The sequence below is a fragment of the Trypanosoma cruzi genome, genomic scaffold (assembly GCF_000209065.1).
Source record: "Trypanosoma cruzi strain CL Brener 1047053516279 genomic scaffold, whole genome shotgun sequence".
NCBI classification, from domain to species: domain Eukaryota; phylum Euglenozoa; class Kinetoplastea; order Trypanosomatida; family Trypanosomatidae; genus Trypanosoma; species Trypanosoma cruzi.
Window position 1 is genome coordinate 20,589 of NW_001849260.1, and position 23,650 is coordinate 44,238.

Consider the following 23,650-nt stretch of genomic DNA (forward strand, 5'->3'; position numbering starts at 1 on the left):
AAAAAAAACGAGACTTTTCCAGATTGCAGCAGTTTTTACGCAGCCAATATTTTAAAAATCAATAATAAACGGGAAATGACCAAAGAATCCTGTACAGCAACATCGAGCAAAGTGAAGACTGCTCTCCCACAACTTAAATGCATACCGCAAAAAAAAAAAAAAAAAAATTCCAAGAAAAACAAAATTTTTAAAGAAAAACTTTTTAAAAAAGCTAGAAATACCGCATGCCACAAAGCAACAAACAATTGAACGCACATGGAGGTCTCTTCATACGGAGAAATGGTTATTGTACCTACACAATAAAGCAGGAAAATACCGACGTCAAATATTTTCAAAGAGCTGGACAATTCTCTCAATTACACAAGATAATGCCTTGACGTCAAAATGTGAAAGGTTCACTGACTTTGCGCCCCCCCTCGTTCAAAAATTTATATCACTGAAAATAAAAGTTTTGAGGCACAACAATCCAAATACGGCGGTTTAATCATATACATAGAATAAATATCAACAAAAAAGTGCAATCCATAGAGTTCCACTTTACAGCATTTCGGTGTTCATACAATGTTATTGCTATCATCTAAAAGTCTTATTGCTTCCTTGGCATCGGCCTCTGTGAGACCAGTGAATGCATTTGTGGTAATAGCATGACGGGCAAAAAAAGCTCGATTGGGCGCCGTGGCCGGTAAATTTATGTCATCAAGTGCGACAAAGTTTACAATATTGTACCGTTCCTTGTTGGCCTCAATCCACGATAATATTTCCACCGCCCGAGACTTGTCATGAAAATACGGCGTGCACGAAATATATTTCGGCATATTATTCGTGGCCAGTTGCCTTGCCACTTCTTCCCGCCCAAACTCCGACATCCGCCACGAGGTGCTCAGGACTATTTTGGCCCCTGTTTCCGCAATAATAGTTCGCAACAGGGACATTTGCTTAGGCGCAAACATCTTCCCGCCAAAGGGGGACACAACACCGTCGCAGTCAAGAAACAAAATCTTGGTACCATCAATTGGCACTCTGTTGGCTACCGTCAAATGCTTCTCTTCTTTTTTCCTGCGGCTCATTCGTTTGCTTTCCTTTTTTTGGGGCCCTGAGAGTTGATTTTCTGATGATTTCTTAAAAAAAAAATAATAATAAAAATATTCATAAAAAAAATCCCCCACTCACACACACGAAAAAAAAAAAAAAATTTTCACCCACAAAGTAAACTCAATTTCGAAGCAGAAATAATTTCGTGAAGAATTCACCCGCCCAACCCTGCGCGGCAAAAAAAAAAAAATACAAAAAAGGTCACTAAAAATCATTATTTGTGTGTTTACTTCTTCATTTCCTTAAGCTATTCCTGTAACTGATATAACAAAAAATAAATAAATAAATAAATTGAATTTCCCATTAATTCGAAAGAAGGGGCACTAGATTTCCTCGCTCGTAAATAAATAAATAAATAAATAAATAATAATAATAGTAATAGTAATAATAATAATAATAATAACTGTTGGTGTGCTTTTGAGTGGGAAGGAGAGAAAGAAGAGGTGATCGGTTCCTAATTACTCACGGGATCTTTTTGGCATAAATTTGTTCATGGGGAGAAAGAGATCGTCTTTGACTTCCCCAGAGGCAAGTTTCCGTACATGCAGCACCAAATCATAGGCAATCCGCTCCGTTAATCTAGAATCATGCCTATAGTCAGGATGCCGCATAACAAAATTTCTCAAGTATTCTGCTGCTGTGGGAATTTCTCCTGCAGCTCGCATGGAAAGGAAGCAAAGGTAACCGTCGAGTGTGGAACTAAGCATGTTTTCCTCCTCCATGTATCGTCGGACAAGAGGAATCAACCCATAATATTCCCCATCTTTTCCATTGAAGACTTCATTAACGGTAAATTCACTGTTCTCAGAGGGATCAGTAGAAATATTTTTAGCAAATATATCGCGTCGCATAACGTACTTTTGCCTGCAAGGACTGCGATTGTGCGCATAACCCATGTTTTCATCAACAATGCTCATCTTGGTGTAAAACAATGGATTGTATTTGATAATAGCACGGGCAAGCAAAGGAACAAATACAGAAAAGGCTGCATTTTCAAATGGTGTCGGCATCACGTCCATAATGCGAAATTCTACACGCCAGCCAGTATTACCATCAAGGGAAGGTGGCTTAAGACGAACAGACTGCCAGTTTGTGCTCTGAATGTTCTCAAAATGTTCAGTGTGTGTAGTATCATCAATATCAATCATCTGATCGTAGACCACCAGGGGGTCTCGAATAAAAAGGTGCGCAACATGCTTCGCAAGACGCGTGTCTACGCCCGCATCTTTGAGAACCTCAAGATAATTATTATTAATGACAAACTCCTCGTCGTTAAACTCCTCCAAGTTTGGCAACGTTAAGCTAACAAAAACCGAAAATGAGTCATAGCGTGATTTGATGATGTGCGGAACCTCCTCCCTTTTGCGGTCGTCAACTGAGGCGGCAATCGTTAGCCAGCGAACGTCCGAATCGCATAGAATACCCTTTTGAAATGGTGTCGATGAACTCATTGCGAGAAACAATGGACATAAAACCCCTAACTGATCGTATACGTGACGCGCCTGGGTTTCATTTTCCAATTGCATAGTGACTTGCAAGCAATTGCAACCCATACCAAAAGCCATGCAATCCATGTAGATACATGGATGGCTTACTGAAGGTACTGGGCACGGACATGCATCATAACGTTGCTTCACAAGTTCCATCTGTGACTTCTTAAAATACTGTGCATAGTAATAATGTGTGGCAGGAGTATAAAAATGGGTCATTTCCTCTGCTGATGGATATTTTGAATTAATATTGCTTTCTTTATTATTATTATTATTGCTGCTGTTGTTGTTTTCCTCTTTCGAGATTACCGAATCATTAATAGTGAATTTCTCTCCCTTGGCTTCTGTAACTTCTGTCGAACTGCAGTCAATATCCATATTATAAGGTGTGCGGTCTATATTCAGTCGAGGATCTACTGTTTTCTCCATCGTATAAGTATCAATATAAATTGGAACTTGAATGCATACCTTGTGACCGCGTCTCAGACGAATATTCCGCGTGAGATTCGTAAAACGTGGATGTGACTGATTGATACAAACATCCGGTACAAAAAGTGAGCGGGAATATGGAACCTCTTTACTATCAGAAGTTACAAAATCGCCAACGCCCATAAGAGGAAAGGTCACTAATGTCAAGGAGAATGTGTTTTCACCAGCAACACTGTCCAACAGCTCACATCTCCGTCGAATATTCTCCTCAACAGAGCACAAAGAATCCACTTCAAGGGTGTACGGTACACCAGGGACACTTTCCACCATGAAGCTTCCATATTCCTGATGCCACACCGCATTATCCTTTTGAGACGATTTTGTAAGTTGTTCAATCACATCAGCAGCATTCAATGAAAGTTTTACTTTCCCTCCCTCCACACGCACAAGTTGATGTTCCACCTCCTCTCCCCAATAAAAAGGGAAAATTTTCTCTTCTTTTGTTCCCGCTCGCATTGTCAAAAACTGTTGAATTCCATGCGAGGATACATATGGAATGGCGCGGTTATTTTCGTCGGTTCCCCACCGCATAGGTTCGCCGCCCGTTGTCAAGAGACCCATCCTTTTCCAAATCGCGTTGATAACTTGCTAGTGTATCAGGGTACTTTTGTTTATTTTTTTTTTATTTTTTATTTTTTTTTTTTTTTTTGAAACACCTGCAATTATCTCCGTAGAAAAAAAAAAAAAAAGAACGGCAACTGTTGTGATGCAGCTTCTGCTCCGCCAATGAAAGACACTTTTCATATCCGTCAACAGGAGTCAAGAGGAAATATATATATATATATATATATAGAAAAGGGCGACAGCAAGAAAAAATTACACCGCCCCTACCACGGATTCATTTCAAACAACAAGTAAAAGAAGAAAGCAAGCAACAACAAGAATATAAATATAAACGCAAAATTAAGCAAGAGCCAAAAAGGGTTGCTAACCACCAACAATACATATGAGTTCTTCATAGGCTGCCTTTAAAATTTTAAACTTTTCTTCAGCCTCCTTTCGCTGTTGATCAGACGCACTGCACCACTTATCTGGATGCCACCGCATTGCCAAGGCACGGTAGCTCTTTTTCACTCGCTCCGCGCTCGCGCCTGTGGGAAGTGACAATTGTGCGTACAATTGCGTGACGACATGATGGTCCGGTCCCCTCGTGTGTCGTTTTCGTCTTTCATTTTCCCCTGACCCCGATACATGAGTTCGGGGGAAGCCATTTCTCTCTGGAGCACTTCCATCCTTTGAATCGTTTCCCTCTTCTCCCTCCTCCCCGTCTTGATATCCCAAATGGAACCTCTGCTTTTGCTGTTTTCGCCACTCGTACTCCCTTTTTCGATCACAGAGACGCTTCCAAGCCTCGACAGTCTCGATGGTACGATGCTCCCTCATAGCTAGTTCGGCACTTCGAATCGCATCCGACCATCGAAGAAGCTTTTCTTCAGAAAGAGCCTTAAGAAGCAGAAGTTCCGCACGTACATTACCGGATGTTATGTTTCGTATGGCAGCGTCAATATCATCCATGCATTCATAATAATGCTTAATTTCATAAAATCCACGTGCACGTTTAGCCAAAATCCCTGCACGTAATCGATCACCAATAAATAGGATCTTTACGGATTTTGAACACAATTCAATGAGACACATCCATTCACTCTTGGATACCAAGGACTCCATTTCCCTGCATAAATCAACGCAATATTGAACACGCTGAAGTACTTGGCGTAGGCGTCCCGTAGAATCAGTAGAGCCAGTTACACCACAAAAGGGAATAACAGCCTCTAGTTCTGCCATGCTGGCACTCTCAACGAAGCAGAGTTGTGCGCGCCAATACAAAAGTTCTGGAAAGTCCGTGTAGATGCGCAAGGTGTTATTTACATGAGTCAAAGCCACCTCATTACCTTCCTCAATGGCAAGAAGCTGGACCTTTAGCACTTCAAAAGTGGCACATGGAACGCGTTCCAGCAACTCATTCAAATGCATTAAGGCTGTCGAATGTTCATTTCCCTCTAAAAAGGCACCGTACTTCTCATACAAGGAGATATCAGTTATTTCGCGCTCAAAGTTGTAACCGTATTTGTTTCGCCTAAATTTTTCGATAGTTTGTCTTGCTTCTGCAACCCTACCGCAGCATATGAGAGATCTTAAGGCACGGCAAACACCAAGTATATATTCATTATCCATTTCGTAAGAACGTATCGCATCGCGAAGTGAAAGTTTGTAATTCTCCACACGCAAGTAGCACGCGGCACGGTTACTTATAAGTGCGGCATTCAACATATTTGGCAGACAAGAGTCAATTACGGATGAGAATATCTCAGCAGCCTTGCCATAACTTCCTCTTTGATAGGCCTCGCTCGCTTCCTGGCATTTCCTTCTCTTCTTCTCATCAAGAGGAAGTAAGTGCATTGCAGGATCCAGTAAAAACAAATCCGGAACTTCATTTGGTGAATATACAAATTCATTTTCCCCATAATGAACGCCCGCTTTTGTTGCAGAATGAGCAGATAGAGCAGCCGTGATATTTTCCAGTTGCTTCGTCAGCAAAAAGAATTCCTCATCACTGAACAACCCTGTTTTAATTGTGGAGGGAACTTCAACGCATGTGGGAATTCGCGCCTGTTTTTGGAACGCAATCTCTTCTTGTTTTTTCATTTGCCACTCCTCCACGGCGGCATTCCAATCTTGGCAGATGGAAGCATCAAGAAACTGCACGAGGCGATCATCGTGCGCCAGGAGCACTCTAGCCGGATAGTTGCGTACATCCTCACCGTTCATTTGGCACAACCCTTCCCCGCATGGAAAAGAACCCCTCACGCAGAATGAACCAACAAAAGCTATCATAATTAGAAAGAAAAAAGAAAAACAAACAATAAAACGCCCGTGATCAAAAGGAAAAAAAAAAAAAAAAATGGGTAAAACCAGACAGAGGAAAAATAAACAGCCTCGTCGTCCACATAAATTAGAAACAGAAAGAGAAAAAAACGAGTGACAGGTAGCCCAATGGGACATCATGAGATCTCGCTCTATTTGACCCCGTAAACCGTTTATTTCCACTATATACATATATAACCGTTTTTCTTGTTTTCTGATTCCTTCCGCCACCGTCTTTCAGGAAATAAAATATTTATGGCAAATGGTGACATTATACATCTCTCATTATCAAAATGCAGGGAACACAATGAAATAACTACGCACGAACAAAAAAAAATTTGTGCGTGGCCTTGTCATAATCATGTACGTTCGCATTGCTGCCGCATAGCTTCCACATACCCTCCTCCTCCACCGCATCGAGTAACGAAACAAAAAGTTGGGACTGACCAATATCTTCGCTGGCAAAATGGGTCTGAAGTTCACCGTACCAATGTGGTGGCTCCTCCTTCCGTACAAACGAAAAATGAACTTTTCCAGTGTTCGTCGTGGTGCAAGCACCCGGAAGCACATCATTGAGCTTCTCAATGGTACTTTCCTTCACAGGGCCAAGAATAGAAATGACAGGTGGATTGCAGGTCACATTTATAATTAAATTCTTCTCCATTGTTATTCTTCTTTTTTTTTTTTTTTTTTTCAATTTTCGGTGTTTATTATAATCGCACTTGTTTCTTAAACGCCGCACAACTGACCTCCCGGCGCCCATACACAGAACAACAACAACAAAAAAAAAAAAAAAAAAGAATGTAATGCAACTTGTAATAGGAGTAGAGTGTACGGAAAAAGTAGTAAGGCTTTCCAAGTCACGAACGAAAAACAAAAACAAAAATATATACGTTCATATATATTTAAAGATAGTTAAAAACAAATAATAATAAAAAAAAAAAAAAAAAACGTACATCTACATTTCAAGGCAACAGCATCGCATCATCCGAAAACCTCTTCTCCGATACCTCCTGCTGTCGTCGTCGTTCAATCTCTTCCAATGCTTTCCGTTCCAACTCTTCCTTGGTGGGTGGTATATATGTACCCTGAAGACGCGCAGCCAATTCCACAAGACTGCACTTCGGCGGAATTATTGCACGCAGTTGTTGCACCTCCCCGGGATTCAGCACCGTTTCGCCATTGGTTGTCGCAATCCGAACTAAATCATCGACTGTCATTTCTCCTGCTCCCTCCTTATCAAAGACTTTCAGCGCCCCCAAAACTTCCTTCTGCTCGGTTGCTGCATCACGGTAAATCTCCTCTGCACATGATATAAAAATGTTCCAATCAATGTTTTTGATCTCTTCCACGGGAACAATTTTGACATTCTGTTGGGGCACTTGACCTTCCGTAGCGCCTACCTGCATAGCTCGCTCCACGGCAGACTTTCGCGGCTTCTTTTGTGAGTATGCCGAAGAAGACTTTCTTTTTTCCCGAAGTTCCTCGCGGCGACGCTCCTTCTCCCGCCTAAGCTCCTCTTCACGACGCCATTGTTCAAGGCGCAAAACAGGGTCTGCCATTCGTTCGCGGAGATAGTCCATGTCGCTCTGAGTAGGATTCATTCCCATACCACGCAACAGAGTCATGCAGTCAAGAAAAGAAACCAACTTCTCCTTGTTTTCAAGCATTGTAAATATCGTCTCTGCCTCGTTGTAAACCTCACTCGTGAGAACAGAGGGCGGACGACGGACCCGTTCCTCCATCGCTGCGGATAATACGCTCCCCCCCCCCTCCACGCCTTGTCAGTTGCACAAATCAAAAGGAACTAAGGGAGACAAAGGGGAAAAGGCAAAAAAAAAGAATCGTTAAAATTAAAAAAAAAAAAAAAAAAAACCGTCAGTGCTCCCACAACAGTGGAAGAAAAAATGACATCAATTCATTCATTCCAATAAGGACTAATAATAATAATGTAAAAAGAAACCCAAGATGTAAGTACGCCCTGTAAAAATTTTTTTTTTGGTAGAAGTTAAGTAGTGCTCAAAAAAAAAAAAAAAAAAAAAAAAAAGGAACCACTAAAAATAATAAATAGACCATCGCAACACACGCACATATATATATGGGTATATATGCATATATTTATATTTGTATCAAAAACGGCCATAAACGAAAAACATATTGAGAAAAAAAAAAAAAGCAAAAAACTCCTATACAAATGCACATAAATCCCGACAGGGATATGAAAAAAAAAAAAAAAAGAAACGTAAAAGCATAAAACATGTTAACGTAGTTTATACTGTGAGTCAGTTCGATTGTATACAACTGCCTCCAATTCAACCTCCTTTTTTACAGAAACATCACTGTCGTGCTCGCTACTTTCGTCGTTCTGGAAAACACTCTCCAGTACAACAAATTCTTGCAGGGCTGATAAAACCTGAGCCTCCTGTGCCAGAACCCTCCAATCCCATTGAGACATCAGGTAATACAAGAGCGGAATTTCAAAGCAAAATCCAGTCAAAAGGCCACCGAGCACACCTCTTACGCCCCAATTGAAAACAAAAACGTAAAGCGCTGACGCTGGTAAACCGACGAGCCATAATGTAAAGACCACACCACGCGCCGCTTGCTCCTGTCGTCCAGCACCACGAAAAACGCCTTGTAAACAATACTGAAGAGAATCTCCAATATGACACAATATGACAAATGGCATCACAGACTCCACCGCGCTTGCCATCTCAGGAACATTTGTGTAAAGACGTGCAATGTGTCCTCCAAAGTAGCCCATAGCCACTGCAGTACATATACCAATCATCACATCGCAGATCAAGATAAACCTGGCGTACTGTGATGCAAATAAAGGTCGTTGACCCCCCAGCGAATTTCCAATAATGGTACTTGCTGAGACACTCAGCCCAAGTGCTATTGAAAACATCACGGATATGATGTTCATTGCCACACCAAAAACTGCCAACGCAAGTGGTGAAATAGAAATAGCAAATAATGCCTGCACTTCAAAGGCCCACCACTCCGAACACACTGCGATCAGAGAAGGTATCCCAACTTTAAAAAAATGTATCCAGCCAGATTTATGACAAAGTGCCGGGGAAGGCCACTGCGCCTCCCGGACGACAACTTCAGGGTGAAAAAGACAAAGCAACACATCGGTAACAGCACACATCATTCCAGTCAACCCCTGTGATAAAGCTGCTCCTTCAATTCCCATAAATATTAGAAAATAGTTAGCTACAGGAGAAGTAAGTGCCGCTGCGGCGTTAGAATAAACAACGAGGGAAGAAAGACACTGAGCATATAGCGTCTTGCTTATAATTCCAGTAATAATCTGTGTCAATAAGTACAGTGGGCACATCCCCAAAAACCTCGCAGCACCATCTCCAACGGCTTCTCCAAAAACGTAAACCATAATGGGTTTGCTGTTAAGAAAGGCAACGCTCATAATAATCCACAAAACCATATTAACGATGAGTGCACGCTGCAGTGTTTCGCCAATCACAGAAGATCGTGGATTCCGTCCAAAAGCCTGAGAACTTATCGTATCTATAGCCGAATTCAAACCACTAACAATAGACATGGCCGTAACGTTAAATACCAAAATCCCAGCACTGTACTGTGACAACCCATCCTCGCCAAGGCAGTGTCCCACAAAAATCATGGTAACCATTTGTGAAGCCATCCAAAGAACACTGCTGAAGTCCGTCGGCAATGCCACTTTTATTGTTTGACAAACTAATGCATGAATGCTGACTCTGCCATCGGCATTTCCACTGAGCATGCACGCATTGTCATCATCGTTTTCCCAACGATGTTGTGGATTCATTTTCTCCACCTTATGACCCTGAACAAGTCGTTGCCTTTCGCTTTTGTCTCTCTCTCTTTTTTTTTTTTTTTTTTTTTTTTAATAAAGAAACCCTTTAACAAACAGCAACCCATAATAAAAGCAGATCCCATTTATTATTATTATTATTATTATTATTATTATTATTATTAGTAGTAGTAGTAGTAGTATTGTTATTATTTTGGAATATTTACAGGAGTAAAGAAAAAAGGAGTATACATAGAAAGTCCAATAAATGGAGCAATCCTTTCCTCCACTCACATACACAGACAAAATAATAATAATAATAATAACAATTCAGATAAAACGCTTTTCTCCACCACACAAAATTAATACAACATTTATGTACATAGGCAAAGCAAAATTTGCCCAATGACGCATTCCGTTTTTTTTTTTTTCTTCTTTTTTTTTGTTTTTTTTTTTTGCCTTTCTTGTGTGGGTACGCGTTTTAAAACGACACATTTACATATACTCGGGCTGATAAATAAACGAGCAGGCAAGAAACAAAGACAGTCTGTAATGACTCATGAAACCAACAGCAATGACGCCGCCAAGCTCGCCTTAACATCACCTACCGTGGATAACACCTCATCCAATGGCAGCGCAATCAATGCATTCTCTAAATCCTTTGATGTATTCTGAAGTTTCTGAAGAGTCTCAGGCGTCATTTCCAGAGTGACAGAATACACCTTGTATGGCGTAGTCCCTTCATTCCCTATTGTGTACCGTTTTGAGCTGAGTGCATGCGTTTTTTGAAGGTCAACACCTAACGGTATAAGCAATTCATCATTCGGTATCGTGAAGCTCCCGTCATTGTTTTCAACGCCACATAAAGCCTCCACAATAAAATTGCAACCGACGGAAACCTGACGTTTTCTGACAAGTATAGCGTACCGAATACCATTCACGGTGGCAACAGGAAAAATAATAACAGGATTGGAGTCACAAATATCTACCGTTTGAACAATTTTTCCACTGCGTGTAACACATTCCACATCCATAATCAACCCCACAATGCGCTGAGCAACTCGTCTAATACTACGGATAATGAAGGTAGAAGGCACGGGACCGTGCTCTGCGCAGGTAGCCACATACTTACAAAAAGGCAAATAACGTGCCACAGCCCTCACACCGTCTTCAAGATCATCACGGTAGGTCTTATGCGTCGTAAGCAATGCCACCTTTTCGCCCAGCTGAATCTCCATCCTCTTATCCTCAATCTCCTTTTCTTTCCAAGCGCTTACACACCCTCAAAAAAAAAAAAAAGAGAAAAAAAAAATTGTTTTTTTTTTTTTTTTTTGAAAAAACACTACTGGAAGAGGCATTATTATTTTTTGTCTTTGTTATTCCCCTTCTTCTTCTTCGTCTTCCACTTTGCGAACAGGCCCGCAAGTATATTTTTCAGCAAATCCCAATTCTACCACGACACTTTACCAAACAGCCTCAAACGTTCCGGCTACGGTGGTCCTGCAGACCTAATAAAGTTAGCAGACGCTGAACCGGCTTCGAGAGCATGATGGGGCCCAGAAGTGGAACCGACTCTAAAACGCGAGCTATCATCGGAAAAAAATTGCCAAAAAGGTTCAGCGCACCAAATCCTTGAAGCAAAAGACCAATGAAACAAAAGCCTGATATAATGAGCAACATGCCCAAGAAAAAGCACCCTGAAGCTCGACGACGGGAGAAGAAAAACGACTGAAAGCGTTTGGGACCCATTACCAAAGCTACCCCGGCAACAAAAAGAATATTTCCCATTGTCAGAAGAGCACTATCCAAAAGCATTATGACACCCAAAAAAGTGAAGAGTGCTCCCAGGCCCGTCAAGGCAACGCCAATCTTTGTGGAGTCATTCCACTTGTACAGGGAGTCCATTCGACTTTTCTAAAGCACCTCCTACGCTAGAGGTAAAAAATCTAATCACAAAAACAAAAATAAATGCAAATAGAAAATGGGGGTCAAATAAAATAAAAATCGCAAAAAAAAAAAAGCATTCTGCAAAACAAAAAATACACACGCACACACACACACACGTGTTTGCGCAGTATTCATAAATATATATGAAAAACAACATCTGATCTTTAGTACCGCCTAATCACAGTTCCCGGTCTTTTTATACGAAATGTTAAATCAACTCTCCTCATTCTCTCCCACACTCACTCTCTTGTAGAAATTCGTTTCCCCAGATGTATAGAAAATAGATGAATGCGTTACCCTTTTTTCTTCGGAATACAGTTACTAATTACTTGTTTTTTTTCTTTTTTTTTTTTTTTTCCGTTCTTTAACTTGATTGCGGTTCCCTCTTAAACATCAAAAGCACGTACCGAACGTTTACGGCTTTTTCTCTCTCTCCCTCCCTCCATCATCGCCTCTAACGTCGTGCGCTCCCCTCCATTTGCATTCTTCTGTTTCGTGGCAAATGATTCAACTCGTTGCTGGCGAAGCATTTGATGATATGTCGACAACGGATTTCCAGCAGCTTTTAATTCATCCTCCAGCTGCTTCACCGCTGCCAGGTCGCATGGACCATTGCCCGCCTGATCGCGTCGTGCTATAATGCGTTGAGTTGTTGTTTGCATGTGACGAAGAAGAATGGTCAATTGTGAGTGAATCTTCGGTATTTTCACCTCGCTACGCAACCGTTTAAGAGTCGTTTCCACAACCCAGAAAGCCTCTGGAAAACCAAGAGTGTGGCTATGCGTTGCCAAATGCTCTGTAAGGAGATAAAGGCACTCAAAACAAATATTTTGATGATAACTTGAACTACGCGACTGTGCCTTTTTCATACGGATTGTAAACTGCAAGTCCACACGTTCAAATTTTTCTCCTTCTCCTTGGGTAGGACGATTCAAAGCAATACTCGGTGAAGTCAGCATGCGCAAAAGGTACGGAGCCACAGGAATAAAAACCCCATCGGCACGAAGAGAAATATGATTAAGAACCTCTATGACCTGTAGATGCATAGGAAACATGCGAGGGGATGAAAAAAGATCCATTAGTCCAAGTGCAATTTGAACAATAGGATGAATAAGTGGACCTAGTTGTGACGGCTCGGAATACTTTGAGACGACGGCGCCCCAAGTACGTAATGCGTTCAGATATTGCCAGTTTACCACAGCTCTTACGTTACTCTGAGTTTGCTGATGTAGTGCAGAACGAAGGTAAATCGCCAATTGACGAAGATAAACAAATGTGTGTTGGTATGCAGCCTCCATGTCAGTACCATACAAATCAACAACGCAGTTTATAAGGAAGGCTATCAATGACGCATTGTGGATGTTATAGTGATATGCTTTCTTCACAAGAGTAAGAAATATACCCTTAAAGGCGGCAGACTGATACATGGATCTTGTCCCCGTAGCACGTGTTGCAACCGCTCGAACAACAACGTAGGCTGCTATACGTACCGATTCCTCTGAGGCTGAGCACAGTGAAAGTGATGCTCTCAAAACAGACTTCGTAATACCTTTTATGTAATGTAAAATGGGCACAAAGGGTGTTAAGGCGTGAAGTAAACCAGCTGTTAGTACGGCGTCCACGTTCCCTCCCTCTGACACAATTGTCACAAGAGAAATAAGCAATCGCCTCATCAAAAAACGAGTCTCGTATGATTTGAATGAGCCTTTCCCGGTAATGAAATGGCTGAGGTTTGATCCAATGGCGCGTGCAATGCGAAACACAGACTCTTTCACCAACGACGGGTCGTCAAACTTACGAGTTGAACTTATCTTCGGATTCTCCTTAACGTTATAACCCAACTCCCGCACGGCACTCACAAAAATATCAACGCATGCCTCAATGTTTCTCCCCTTGACGAGATGTTCAATTTCTTTTCGAGTAATGCGAGATGCGGAGAAGCACTTCGCACTCTTCTCAACATAAGAGTCTCTCGCCTTATATTCGTCGTCGTCTTTATTGTCCTCATCCTCACCATCCACCTCAGTCTCGGCATCGCTGCCCACGCCGTCATCCACAACCTCCACGTCTTCCTCGCCAAACTGCAGGAGTGTCGGGTCCTCCTCCTCCAGGTAAGAATAAAACTCCGGATCGATTTCGTTTAAATGATCTAATTGCTCTTGATGTTCACGCTCCTCACGCTGAACTTCTTTGACTTCACGCATTTTTTTCCGCTCAACACGCTCCAATTTTTCCTTCTTGGCTTTCGCGCTCTTACGGCGGTTCTCAATCACCGTTGCCAAATGTTTCTTAGCATATTTCTTAAAAGACTTCTTATCTTTCGTTGTCATGTGCTTCCTCCTTTCTTGTGTGCGTGTGTAGAGTCAAATATATCTTCTTCACTCCCTGACTTCCTCCTTCTGCAGCCCTCCGCCTCCTCCCTTATTCCCTCGACCGACCTGATTTGACGCCCACAAGACTTACTCCGCTTGCTATCCAACTCAATGGCAGCGGCAGTTTATGGTGGCAAGAAAGAACTTATCCCACACGAGACACCAACCACGCCCTTCACTCACCTAAAATGACTCAAACAAGATAATAACAAAATAAAGTTGAAGCTAAAGACCGTAATGAAATGAAAGTTCAGAAAATAATTCGCGTTCAAAAGTAAACCATACAAAAATGCAAATTAACAACAGTAAAAAAATAATAATTTAAGAAAAATTAATAAATAAATAGATGCCAAAAATTTTAGCACTCGTCAGCAAAAAAAAAAAAAAAAAAAAAAAAGGCAGTCAACACAATAATTGTGCCATGTTTTACTTGTCTTTTTCCAACTCCCCCTACATCTATATATCTTTTTCTATAAAACCACGCAGTTGTGGCACCCCTGAAGCACAGGTTTCCGCTTTCTATGCAAATTTTTCTTTTTCTTTTTCTTTTCATTTTTCTCATATATCCTCTCCTTTTCTGGAGGAGACACCGATGCAGTAGCAGAACATTCTGCGCAGTCGTCCTTTTTATCACTTTTGCTCCGCTCTCGAGCAATAACAGCATATGCTGGAAACTCTTCAATAGAGTAGCAATTTGTTTGCGGCGCGTGTGGCAGATAAGGCCTATTGTACATATCCACGTGCACGTCAGCAGGGGAAACGGAAACGCCAACTTGATTCGCGCCATGAACCTCTCTATCAATGCTTTGTGGCATACCCACACCCTTTTCAGCATCGCATTCAGTTTCGCTGGGGCACTCTGAAGACATATGGGTCCTCGAAATTTCTTGACATTGGCCTTCATCTGCAACTGCCGGAGAAAGCAAGGAGAGCTTCGACCCTAAAATTACAGAGGAATCCGACGATGATTCGGATGAAAAAGACGATGATGAAGCATAAATCGCATGTAATTTATGGTCTAGATGAATTATTGTCGTTTTTTCGTTGGAGAACGCCTCCCCTGAATTCACAGACGCTGACTCCTGGAACGGTGAGCAAACCTGCAGTTTATTCAACGTTTGTCGCTCAATCTCTTCTGCAAGTGGCGCCGCTGAGAAACTTTCAGTATCACTCGAAGAAGTAACCTCTTTAACGTAATCATCACGCCACTGCGTCATGGCTTTCAATAAACTTAATTTAGGATTTTCCATAGCGCCGTCGATGCCAGTATGCATTGGGGTGAGCTGCGATAGCGAAGATGATCCACCAATGGAACTCTCAAGTGCCCCATCCTGCTCACCTTGAAGTGTAACCAGGTGTTGCAAAACATTTTCCTTCAGTTCGTCCGATGAATCCAGTGGAGTGCACAACACTATCGCCAAGGGCACTAAGGGTTCAAGGGTTAAAAGGCCACCACAGCATTCAAAGGCGTCATGAGTATCACCCATTATCTCCACCAGGTGCTCATTTATCTCAAAAAATGCCAAAACAAAAACCCTATTGACTCCATCGTACTCATGCGCCTCCCACGTGTTGCTCTCGCCACAAGTCAATCGGTGGAGACCGACACATGCCGGAATCCCAGCATCAAGCATAGATAAACCCATAGCAATGTCCCCAACGTCTAGAAACGCCAAACCGCCCATTGCTTCGTTGACATCACGGGGCGCCATACATGTCATCAAAGAAATATAACCAACCACTTGCACTTGAGAAGGCAAATAAGTGTCAAAATAATCATCAAACCCCACAGAAAGCTCTGGAAGTTCACTGAGAATCCGACTAAGAAGCCAACCAGCCACGCGCATTGCATCTTTATAACGCAGTAGGCGCTGCCGATGCCCCACAATAGACGCGGAAATCATGGGAGAGCTTTCTTGCAGAGCAGATTCATGGTTCTGAAATAAAGAATCTGAGCAATGATCCTTCGGTAATCGGCCAATCACAGTTTCTTCACTAACTTTTCGAAATTCATCATTGTAATAATGATATTCTTCCCGTTGTTCATGTTGCCTTCCCACAATTCTTCTCAAAATCATTAACTCCTCCAACAATTTTTGATTTTCTCCTAATTGAAACAAACTCATATCCTCGTTTGGCTTCTTTGGAGCATTTTTAGTATTGATACACTTTAGACGCTGTGTGTATCGCATAGTGCTCATTGTTTCGTAGTAAAACGCTGTATCGGGATGAATACATGCAAGAAATACCGTCATAGAAGCACCGGAAAGATATCGTTGAAGAAGCACAGTCAGTGTGGTATCGCGAAAGTTCACGTACGATGTGCTACCGTCTGATTTCATTCTTGCTGAGCTAAGAGCCTCCAACACCGTACTAAGACGCGACAAGGACTTGTTAATGGCAATACTTTCCTTATTCAGTTGTGGTGAGTATGTGGTCTGTCTCTCACTTCCCGCAAGATCTACTAAGCATAGACGCATACCCCTGGTTTTAATAGTAAATATCGCATGACTACGACTACTGCGAGAATTACGCTCCGTTGGCGCCGTTCGCCTTGCCAGCATCCCAAATTCCGAGAGCGCCTTCCATTCCTCCATCGACGTTAGGGAGCAAGATGTCAAATTTTCTACCATTATTACCGTTCCGTCAGGGCCTGCGCGACGCCGAATCATGCGTCGCTCACCTTGGGCTAGAAGGTCGTGTACACTTTCTCCATACACTTCTAGCATTGCAACCTCAGCCACACCGTACGTGTGCAGTAACGCCTCGGCGGAAAGTGTCAATAACCCCGGTTCTTTATCTGTTCCAGCAATTGAGTGAGTTTTACCGCTGCTGGTATGCCCATATGCCAGAAAACATGAGGTGTCAGGTTCATCAGCCGAGGAACGAATGCGTCCAAGTACAAGACTACGAAACAGCTCTTCATTGCCGCAATCTTCTTGAACGACTTGATCAACATGAAATTCTCGAGGGGTGCTGCTCGCATGTGTTCCTGACAGATCCACCACCGTAATTTCCTTTTTATTCACACCAACACTGACGCATGAGGCTCCGCCCTCCCCTGGACGGAGACGGATGACGAGTTGGACTCTTCGTCCCATCCAGAAGCCTCACTTCTTTTTAATGTGTATATTGAAAAAACGAAAAGTGCCTTTAAAAAATAAACAAATAAATAAGGAGGAAAAAATAAAAATAAAGTCTTTTTAATGGGTTTCCAATTCCCTTAAAAGAAACATTTTATACACACAAATGGCTACACGTCTGTGGGTATGGATAGTGAAGCCAAAGACTGAAGATGGAAAGACAGGTGTTGACGTGCGTGGTCAATCAACAAAATGCACCTTTGAGTGGCTGGGTGTGGACTGAAGGTGGTAGTAAAAAGGCCACAATATTATCAGCCTCGGACAGAAAAGGGGAAGGGAAGGGGAGGAAAATGAAAAACAGATAAGAATGAACCATGCATCGGCAGCACATTCAGCACCCCCTCCGCCCCCAATGAAAATTATCATTGAAATGTTGCATCTTGTGGATCCTTCAAAAGGAAAAAACCGAACAAACCATGAAGCATACTTGACCAAAACGTTGCTATGCCAAAGCGGCATAGTAAAATATGCCACAAAACACAAGTAAAGTTACAGCAGCGATAAAACAAATAATGAGAAATCGCCACGTCTTTTCAGTATCACGCACCCCTCCTCCCCTGGAAGACATGGAGGAGCCTGTTTTTGAATCAATGCCCGCCATGACATCTTCAAAGGTGCGTCGTACAGGTGCTGTTCTTCCAACACGCGACACGTTCATGCTACGGGAGGAGTTCGCGGTTGCAAATACTTTCTTTGTGCGCTGGAGGTATAAATCAAATTTGATAAAACAGTACGGTCGCGTCACCGCCTCCACCTGAGATCCATACTGCTGCAGGAACTCCCGAGCCACATCCTCTAAAAAAGCCACAGCAATACCGGCTGGCATAGCTGTGTCACACATTGTAAGAAATGACACAGCCGATTCGGAAAGAATGTGGAACACATAATTCTTCCACACAATAGTAAGGAGTGGCGGAACGCACAATGATGGATTAGTGTACTCCGCAGCCAACTTTCGGAGAAGTGTTTTTGCCGCCACCTTGCATTGCTCCAGTTCTGCACTAGACGTATCCGTATCCGCCGCCAGTGCCAGCGCATCTCGCTGGCGGACGATAAGAGTAAAAAAAAGCATGCGCAAAACGTAAATGCTCAATTTTATTCTTCCTTTCCTTGTTGTTGCTGTTGTTTGTATGTATTCCACTCTATTGGAGGATGTGTCCAAAACCACTAAAGGCAGCGTATAGCCATAAATAATAATTAATAATAAAAATAAAGGAAGAAAAAAAGAAAGAAGGGGGTAAAAAAATGTACGGCAGGTTCAAACCGTAAAAAATAAATAAAATAAAATATATTCCGAAAAAACAATAACAAAATCGATGCACAACAACAAAAACAACATCGTGGCATAATAAGAATGAGCGACAAAACACAGAGAAAAGACACAGTCAAAAAAAAAAAAAAAAAAAAAAAAGCAACACATCGACAGAAACCTGGTGATGATTAACTCAAGAAATAAACGCAAATTGACGTCTCAAAATATCCCGCCGACAAACCGGGCAAGATTGCATATTCCGCGAGCACAGCCAGCATACACACAAGTGACGACATGGATCAAACAATGTGTCCCGCCTATGAAGCATGCACACAACGCACTCCTCTCCCTCATGTCGTGCAGTAGTTGGTGTGTACTCTGTCGGCGGCAAATCGCAGCCCCTATGCAAGGATGTCAACGAGACACATTTTGTGAGAAGAAAAGAGCCATATACCCCCAGCGCCACCAATATGGAATACGTCACCAAACGCGCAGAACCCGTTGCACTTTCTGTCTGCAGAAGTCGGTCCAACTCTTCTCTTTGTTTGCCTATGGTTGTCTGGAGTCTACTAATGAGTTCCTGCTGTTTGGCCTGTCTTTTGCCGAGAGCCCACAGCGCGAGGCCGACGGGTACAAGAGCAATGGTCTCTAGCATATCGTTTTCATGCATAGCGTTCCTAATTAAAGTAAAAAGCAACTGAAAGGGTAAGCAAAAGCTCACACATTATCCCCAAATTTGCGGTAAAAAGAAGTAGAAGAGAGAAAAAAAAAAAAAAAAAAAAAAAAACTACTTCCTTCAAAATTAAAAGGTGTTACCTTTACAAAAGATAACATAAATTAAGAATCAACACAGAAACACACACACAAACACACACACACACAATTAAGAAAAAAGACTCAACAATACAAAAAAATTTCTTCCATCGAGATAGCAACAACAAAAAATATATATATACAAAAAAAAAAAAAAAAAAAAACACTGACAACTGCCAACCTATCGTCCGCTGAAAGAAACCAGCATTGGGGAGGGGTCAGCGGCTCGTATGCATGTTGAAAGAACGCCAGAGAATCATCGTGAACACAGAGTCGTCGCTGCAGGCCGCAGAAACAGCACGCCAGAAATAAAAAAACTGATCATACGTCAAAGTTTTAGATACATTTCCATCAAAACACTGCTTCATCACAAAACGCCAATCGTCACTGCTACCGATGAGAGTACCTTCTACCTTCTCAGGGTGAAACAATGCCAACACACGCTCCACTTCAACGTGGCCCTGTTTCACTGTAAGACCCTTCACATTTTTAAGTTGATCAAAAAGTTGCCGGACAAGAGCCTCCCGGTTTGCTGGAAATCTACCAGAAAGCAGCGACACCAGACGTTCTCGATCCCATCCCTTGAACCGCAGCCACTCAAGTTCAACGTCACTCACGGCCTCCGGAACACCCGCCACACGAAGCACATCAATGAACCTTGCGACAGAAAGTGGGCCACCATGAAGCGCAAGATGTAAACGTGGAAGGGCCAACATACCACCAGATTTCACCAAATAGCGCCGTACTGCCTCTTCAACAATTTGAAACAGAGATTCACTCACAGGCACAAAATGTCGCTTAAATTCACAAAGGAGTGTGTGAGCAGAGAGAAGTTCTTCAGAACTTTCTCCTCGTAAATAATAGAATAGCTGATGCACTTCCTCTAACAACAGACCAACACGCAAATACCTACATAAATCCTCAAAAGACTTGCGTGTCAGAGAATAATGCTCCAGCTCTCCTCCAGTATCGATATTAACGTCAAAAACTTCCTCACGATGCATGCCATGATTTGTTTTTGGCGAAAAACGATGCAGTCCCTCAATAAGGGCAAGCGTACCCAAAGGTGCACCTCTATTCGGATCACAAATCGCCTCAGCAAAGACGGACATCAGCAATGGATATTTCACATCCGAAGGCAACGGCCTTTGATACAGAAACGCGTAAAGGTAGGAACCATCAATAGCTACTGTGGAGGAAGACGGAGGGAGTCCCATAGAACAATGGTCAGTTAGAAAAAAGGCCTCGGAAAGTGTCATATCATAGGATTCAGTCAGGTAATCAAGAATCGCAGCTCTCTCAAGAACACAAGCATCTCCTCTACCATCTCGTGCGGATATTAAGAGTGCCTTACCACAAGCTGATTCATACGGGTGGGGTCGTTTAGGCCTAGTGTCAATCCTTCGGAGCATTTCTAACACTAAAGAAGCTTGCACAGGACACATTTTCCGCAGGCATAACAACAACGCCACAGGGCTAACTAAAACATCATCACCTCCGTTCCCCGTGCCATTTCCCCCATAGTCCTCAAGCGGTAACATCGCAAGAATGATTGAGAGTTCTCTATCGCTCATAACGCTCACTGGCAGAATCTGACGTAGGATGCCTTTCAAGGGCCATATTTCAATTGCCTGCTCACGAGAGCGCACACGATATCTTGTGTCAATCTGATTAAATGACGAGGAAAGAGAGCGCGCAAATGAAGAAGGGTCACATTTCACAAGATACTGAATGACCTTGTGATATAGTCGCAGCAAGTACTGCGGGTCTCGCAAAAGAGACTCTGCGGTAGTATCAAGCAACAACATAAAAAGAACGCTATATTTTTTTTTTTTTTTGTAGTAATGTTTCACCCCTTCGCTTTGACTTGAACCGCCTTAACTCACAGAGAGAATATAGAAAAAACAATAATAAGAGCAATGCACTTCACGCTCCATTCATATTACCAAATGTACACAACAAATTCTTTTGCCCGCGCACAATTCTATGGCTTGGTGGGATACGAGCAGCAACCATTCATACACTTTCTTTTCTGCTGTTGCCTCTGCCTTGCATTCCCATCGCTGCCATCTTCGCCTTGCCGTGAATAAGCTCTCAAACTATCGGTATCAGATATGTTGTTACACTTATTGCCGCCACCTCCCCAACCCCACTCATGTCTTTACTAATTATTCTTTCTTCTGTCACAATCAAATATATATTTTCTACGTCACAAACAAATTATATTTTCATCCCCAACCATTCCGGTCATTTTTGTTTTCCTTTTTTTTTTTTTTTTGCCTCGAGCAGCTACCCGCTTGCACTGTGAATTCAGAGCCCCACACTCCACGGCGTCCTCCGCAAAACATAACGTTGAGAGAAACGGAGCGACAGCATGCCTCTCCTTCAGCAAAAGTAAATGTGTCCTTTTTTCATAACTTTTGTCAAACAATTGAAAAATACACGTTCGCAGAACACGTAATGCATTGCCAATGCCTCCTTCTTCTGTTCAAGCATTAAAAAAAAAAAAAAAAAACACGTCCAAAAAAATAAAATAAAATAGAATAATATTTCTCGCCTCTAGTAGCGAAAGTAACTCAAGGGGCGCCTGCGGCCCGTCCTTTCCCCATGCACCTTCCAAGAGCGAGTTGTTTTCCTGTCATGCAGCTGTCTAACGACGCGTCTACAGCAAATTATAAAGTAAAACAAAGTACAAACCGCTCACATGCTGGTTCCTTTAGGAAAAAATTTTCAGTGCAGGAAGACGGTTTAAAGAGGGCATTTCAGAGGAACAGAAATTTCGCCTCATTCCACAATCAAAGTCAGAATGCGTTCCATCGCCATCGTCTATACGTATGAATGTGTTAAAAGTGCGCCAAAGTGAATTGCAGACCTTCTCCTCATCCCTCTACACCCCCCTCTTGTTCCCGAGCATGGCTTTGGTTATAAAGTATTATTGGAAAAATAGGTAAAAACAGTGATGCTGGAAATGCAATGTACATGATTTTCAGCTGGCACTCCAATTGCAAGAAAGAGGATAAAGAAAATAATGAAATTCTTAAAAGGCATAAGCCCCTTTAAAAAGGACCCATTTTTTTTTTTTTTTCTGATATAAGTTTTTATTTCCTCTCGTTGTAAGACGCAAAGTTTAAAAAAAAAAAGAAGCGTTTATTAACGCTCCTTACTCCCTTTTTCAGTAGGCGTCACACAAAGATTTGACGGCGGGTGAGCCTTTGGCAACAAAGGATATAGTGCACCTGCTGCCAGCGCCGTCACCATTGCCACCCACTCCATCGTAGTAAAATGGCGATAATGACCAAAGTAAGCAACTGACAAGGAAAATGTACATAATTTACGCAGAGTCAGCGTCAAAATTAATGTAAAAGCAGAGGTTTTGTCATTTAAAATATAAACTCCAGTTATACAAACATATTGCGTAAGGGCATTCAGTGCAAAGTGTATGTAACTATCTGAAGAAATAGAGGCAAATTCTCGGAAAAGTCGCCCGGGTTGCAGGAAAAACAGAGGTATAGAAATGATATGGGAAAAAAAAAGAGCTTCTGCCCACATTGGCGGCGGTGATAATGATGATTGAACCGACTCATCTCTCTTTTTTGTTTCTTCTTCTTGACGACGTGCCGCTGCATACATGTACTCTTGAAATATCCCAAGACCCGTGGAAAAGGCAGTAGTGCAAGCGAGAACTGTGAGTCCTAAAAACCACCAAAGATTCCCTTCAGATGTCTTCATACTATTCTCAGCATTAAAGTTCTGAACCTTTCGCGACTTCTCCATTGCAAGAGCAATAAGGCCACCCGATATAGCTGTGGCACAGAGCACCTGTGGGCGTGTGTAGCGTTTCTCCAAGAAAAAGTAGCCGGCCAACATATTCAGCAAAAGTGACGATGACCTAAACGTTGCGTGAAGAGGCACAGAGATGTATAATCCAAATACCAAGTTGCTGCTCACAGACATGAGCCAGGAGGAGGATGCAAGAATGAGTTTGTGTGATGTCAGTATTCGCATTGGTCGTAAACGTATGTGTAACCAGCCTCCACCACGCGAGGAGTCAAAAAAGTTGGACACAAGAAAAATAGAAAGAAGTGAAACAACTACGTACTGGACAAACGTCATGGCATACAAAGTGTTGGGGCTTCTCACTATAATAAGTTCTAGTAAAAATACATTTGCCTGGCAGCCACCCAAAACACCACATATTGCCAATGCGGCGTCTGACATGGTGTTAACTTTTCTCGTTGAAGCATTTCAAGGAAGAAGAAAAAAAAAAAAAAGGTCGCTCTGTGGGGAGTAAAAGAGAGCGAGTGGCACGCAAAAACAAAAAAAAGACTCCCGCAAGAAGCGAACGTGAGAGGTTCCAAACAACTGGGACCAGAAAAAGAAAAAAAAAA

General features: G+C 42.3%; 14 protein-coding genes across 14 annotated transcripts, besides 29 other annotated features; all 14 read right to left on the reverse strand.

The window, feature by feature from the left end:
• Nucleotides 1-8: part of a microsatellite that runs on past the window's edge.
• Nucleotides 1-23,650: part of a sequence feature (heterozygous, Esmeraldo-like haplotype) that runs on past the window's edge.
• Nucleotides 149-169: a sequence feature (AT_rich).
• Tc00.1047053507625.90 (hypothetical protein, conserved) lies at nt 555-1,067 on the reverse strand (the record flags this gene model as incomplete). Its single annotated transcript, XM_811147.1, has 1 exon — nt 555-1,067. The coding sequence occupies one exon, from the start codon at nt 1,065-1,067 to the stop codon at nt 555-557; it is 513 nt and encodes a 170-aa protein (XP_816240.1).
• Nucleotides 1,120-1,159: a sequence feature (AT_rich).
• Nucleotides 1,365-1,384: a microsatellite.
• Nucleotides 1,433-1,454: a microsatellite.
• Nucleotides 1,455-1,495: a microsatellite.
• On the reverse strand, nt 1,551-3,632 carry Tc00.1047053507625.99 (gamma-glutamylcysteine synthetase, putative; the record flags this gene model as incomplete). The annotated part of the gene is made up of 1 exon (XM_811159.1): nt 1,551-3,632. The coding sequence occupies one exon, from the start codon at nt 3,630-3,632 to the stop codon at nt 1,551-1,553; it is 2,082 nt and encodes a 693-aa protein (XP_816252.1).
• Nucleotides 3,677-3,720: a microsatellite.
• Nucleotides 3,841-3,863: a microsatellite.
• On the reverse strand, nt 3,999-6,128 carry Tc00.1047053507625.110 (chaperone DnaJ protein, putative; the record flags this gene model as incomplete). The annotated part of the gene is made up of 1 exon (XM_811148.1): nt 3,999-6,128. One exon carries the CDS (start codon nt 6,126-6,128, stop codon nt 3,999-4,001), a length of 2,130 nt encoding a protein of 709 aa, XP_816241.1.
• Tc00.1047053507625.120 (hypothetical protein, conserved) lies at nt 6,253-6,699 on the reverse strand (the record flags this gene model as incomplete). Its single annotated transcript, XM_811149.1, has 1 exon — nt 6,253-6,699. The coding sequence occupies one exon, from the start codon at nt 6,697-6,699 to the stop codon at nt 6,253-6,255; it is 447 nt and encodes a 148-aa protein (XP_816242.1).
• Nucleotides 6,606-6,630: a microsatellite.
• Nucleotides 6,806-6,886: a sequence feature (A-rich).
• On the reverse strand, nt 6,902-7,681 carry Tc00.1047053507625.130 (hypothetical protein, conserved; the record flags this gene model as incomplete). The annotated part of the gene is made up of 1 exon (XM_811150.1): nt 6,902-7,681. One exon carries the CDS (start codon nt 7,679-7,681, stop codon nt 6,902-6,904), a length of 780 nt encoding a protein of 259 aa, XP_816243.1.
• Nucleotides 7,792-7,811: a microsatellite.
• Nucleotides 7,958-7,983: a microsatellite.
• Nucleotides 8,025-8,066: a microsatellite.
• Nucleotides 8,197-9,750, reverse strand: Tc00.1047053507625.140 (membrane transporter protein, putative; the record flags this gene model as incomplete). The annotated part of the gene is made up of 1 exon (XM_811151.1): nt 8,197-9,750. One exon carries the CDS (start codon nt 9,748-9,750, stop codon nt 8,197-8,199), a length of 1,554 nt encoding a protein of 517 aa, XP_816244.1.
• Nucleotides 9,807-9,830: a microsatellite.
• Nucleotides 9,882-9,949: a microsatellite.
• Nucleotides 10,042-10,065: a microsatellite.
• Nucleotides 10,154-10,192: a microsatellite.
• Nucleotides 10,293-10,973, reverse strand: Tc00.1047053507625.150 (hypothetical protein, conserved; the record flags this gene model as incomplete). Its single annotated transcript, XM_811152.1, has 1 exon — nt 10,293-10,973. One exon carries the CDS (start codon nt 10,971-10,973, stop codon nt 10,293-10,295), a length of 681 nt encoding a protein of 226 aa, XP_816245.1.
• Nucleotides 11,021-11,047: a microsatellite.
• On the reverse strand, nt 11,212-11,640 carry Tc00.1047053507625.160 (hypothetical protein, conserved; the record flags this gene model as incomplete). Its single annotated transcript, XM_811153.1, has 1 exon — nt 11,212-11,640. The coding sequence occupies one exon, from the start codon at nt 11,638-11,640 to the stop codon at nt 11,212-11,214; it is 429 nt and encodes a 142-aa protein (XP_816246.1).
• Nucleotides 12,015-12,039: a microsatellite.
• On the reverse strand, nt 12,069-14,012 carry Tc00.1047053507625.170 (hypothetical protein, conserved; the record flags this gene model as incomplete). Its single annotated transcript, XM_811154.1, has 1 exon — nt 12,069-14,012. One exon carries the CDS (start codon nt 14,010-14,012, stop codon nt 12,069-12,071), a length of 1,944 nt encoding a protein of 647 aa, XP_816247.1.
• Nucleotides 14,361-14,399: a sequence feature (AT_rich).
• Nucleotides 14,428-14,451: a microsatellite.
• Nucleotides 14,525-17,155, reverse strand: Tc00.1047053507625.180 (kinesin, putative; the record flags this gene model as incomplete). Its single annotated transcript, XM_811155.1, has 1 exon — nt 14,525-17,155. One exon carries the CDS (start codon nt 17,153-17,155, stop codon nt 14,525-14,527), a length of 2,631 nt encoding a protein of 876 aa, XP_816248.1.
• Nucleotides 17,640-18,269, reverse strand: Tc00.1047053507625.183 (hypothetical protein, conserved; the record flags this gene model as incomplete). The annotated part of the gene is made up of 1 exon (XM_811160.1): nt 17,640-18,269. One exon carries the CDS (start codon nt 18,267-18,269, stop codon nt 17,640-17,642), a length of 630 nt encoding a protein of 209 aa, XP_816253.1.
• Nucleotides 18,384-18,411: a sequence feature (AT_rich).
• Nucleotides 18,464-18,490: a sequence feature (AT_rich).
• Nucleotides 18,585-18,608: a microsatellite.
• Tc00.1047053507625.186 (hypothetical protein, conserved) lies at nt 18,643-19,119 on the reverse strand (the record flags this gene model as incomplete). Its single annotated transcript, XM_811161.1, has 1 exon — nt 18,643-19,119. The coding sequence occupies one exon, from the start codon at nt 19,117-19,119 to the stop codon at nt 18,643-18,645; it is 477 nt and encodes a 158-aa protein (XP_816254.1).
• Nucleotides 19,193-19,236: a sequence feature (A-rich).
• Nucleotides 19,297-19,331: a microsatellite.
• Nucleotides 19,406-19,426: a microsatellite.
• Tc00.1047053507625.190 (hypothetical protein, conserved) lies at nt 19,481-21,070 on the reverse strand (the record flags this gene model as incomplete). The annotated part of the gene is made up of 1 exon (XM_811156.1): nt 19,481-21,070. One exon carries the CDS (start codon nt 21,068-21,070, stop codon nt 19,481-19,483), a length of 1,590 nt encoding a protein of 529 aa, XP_816249.1.
• Nucleotides 21,757-21,812: a sequence feature (A-rich).
• Tc00.1047053507625.200 (hypothetical protein, conserved) lies at nt 22,413-23,480 on the reverse strand (the record flags this gene model as incomplete). Its single annotated transcript, XM_811157.1, has 1 exon — nt 22,413-23,480. One exon carries the CDS (start codon nt 23,478-23,480, stop codon nt 22,413-22,415), a length of 1,068 nt encoding a protein of 355 aa, XP_816250.1.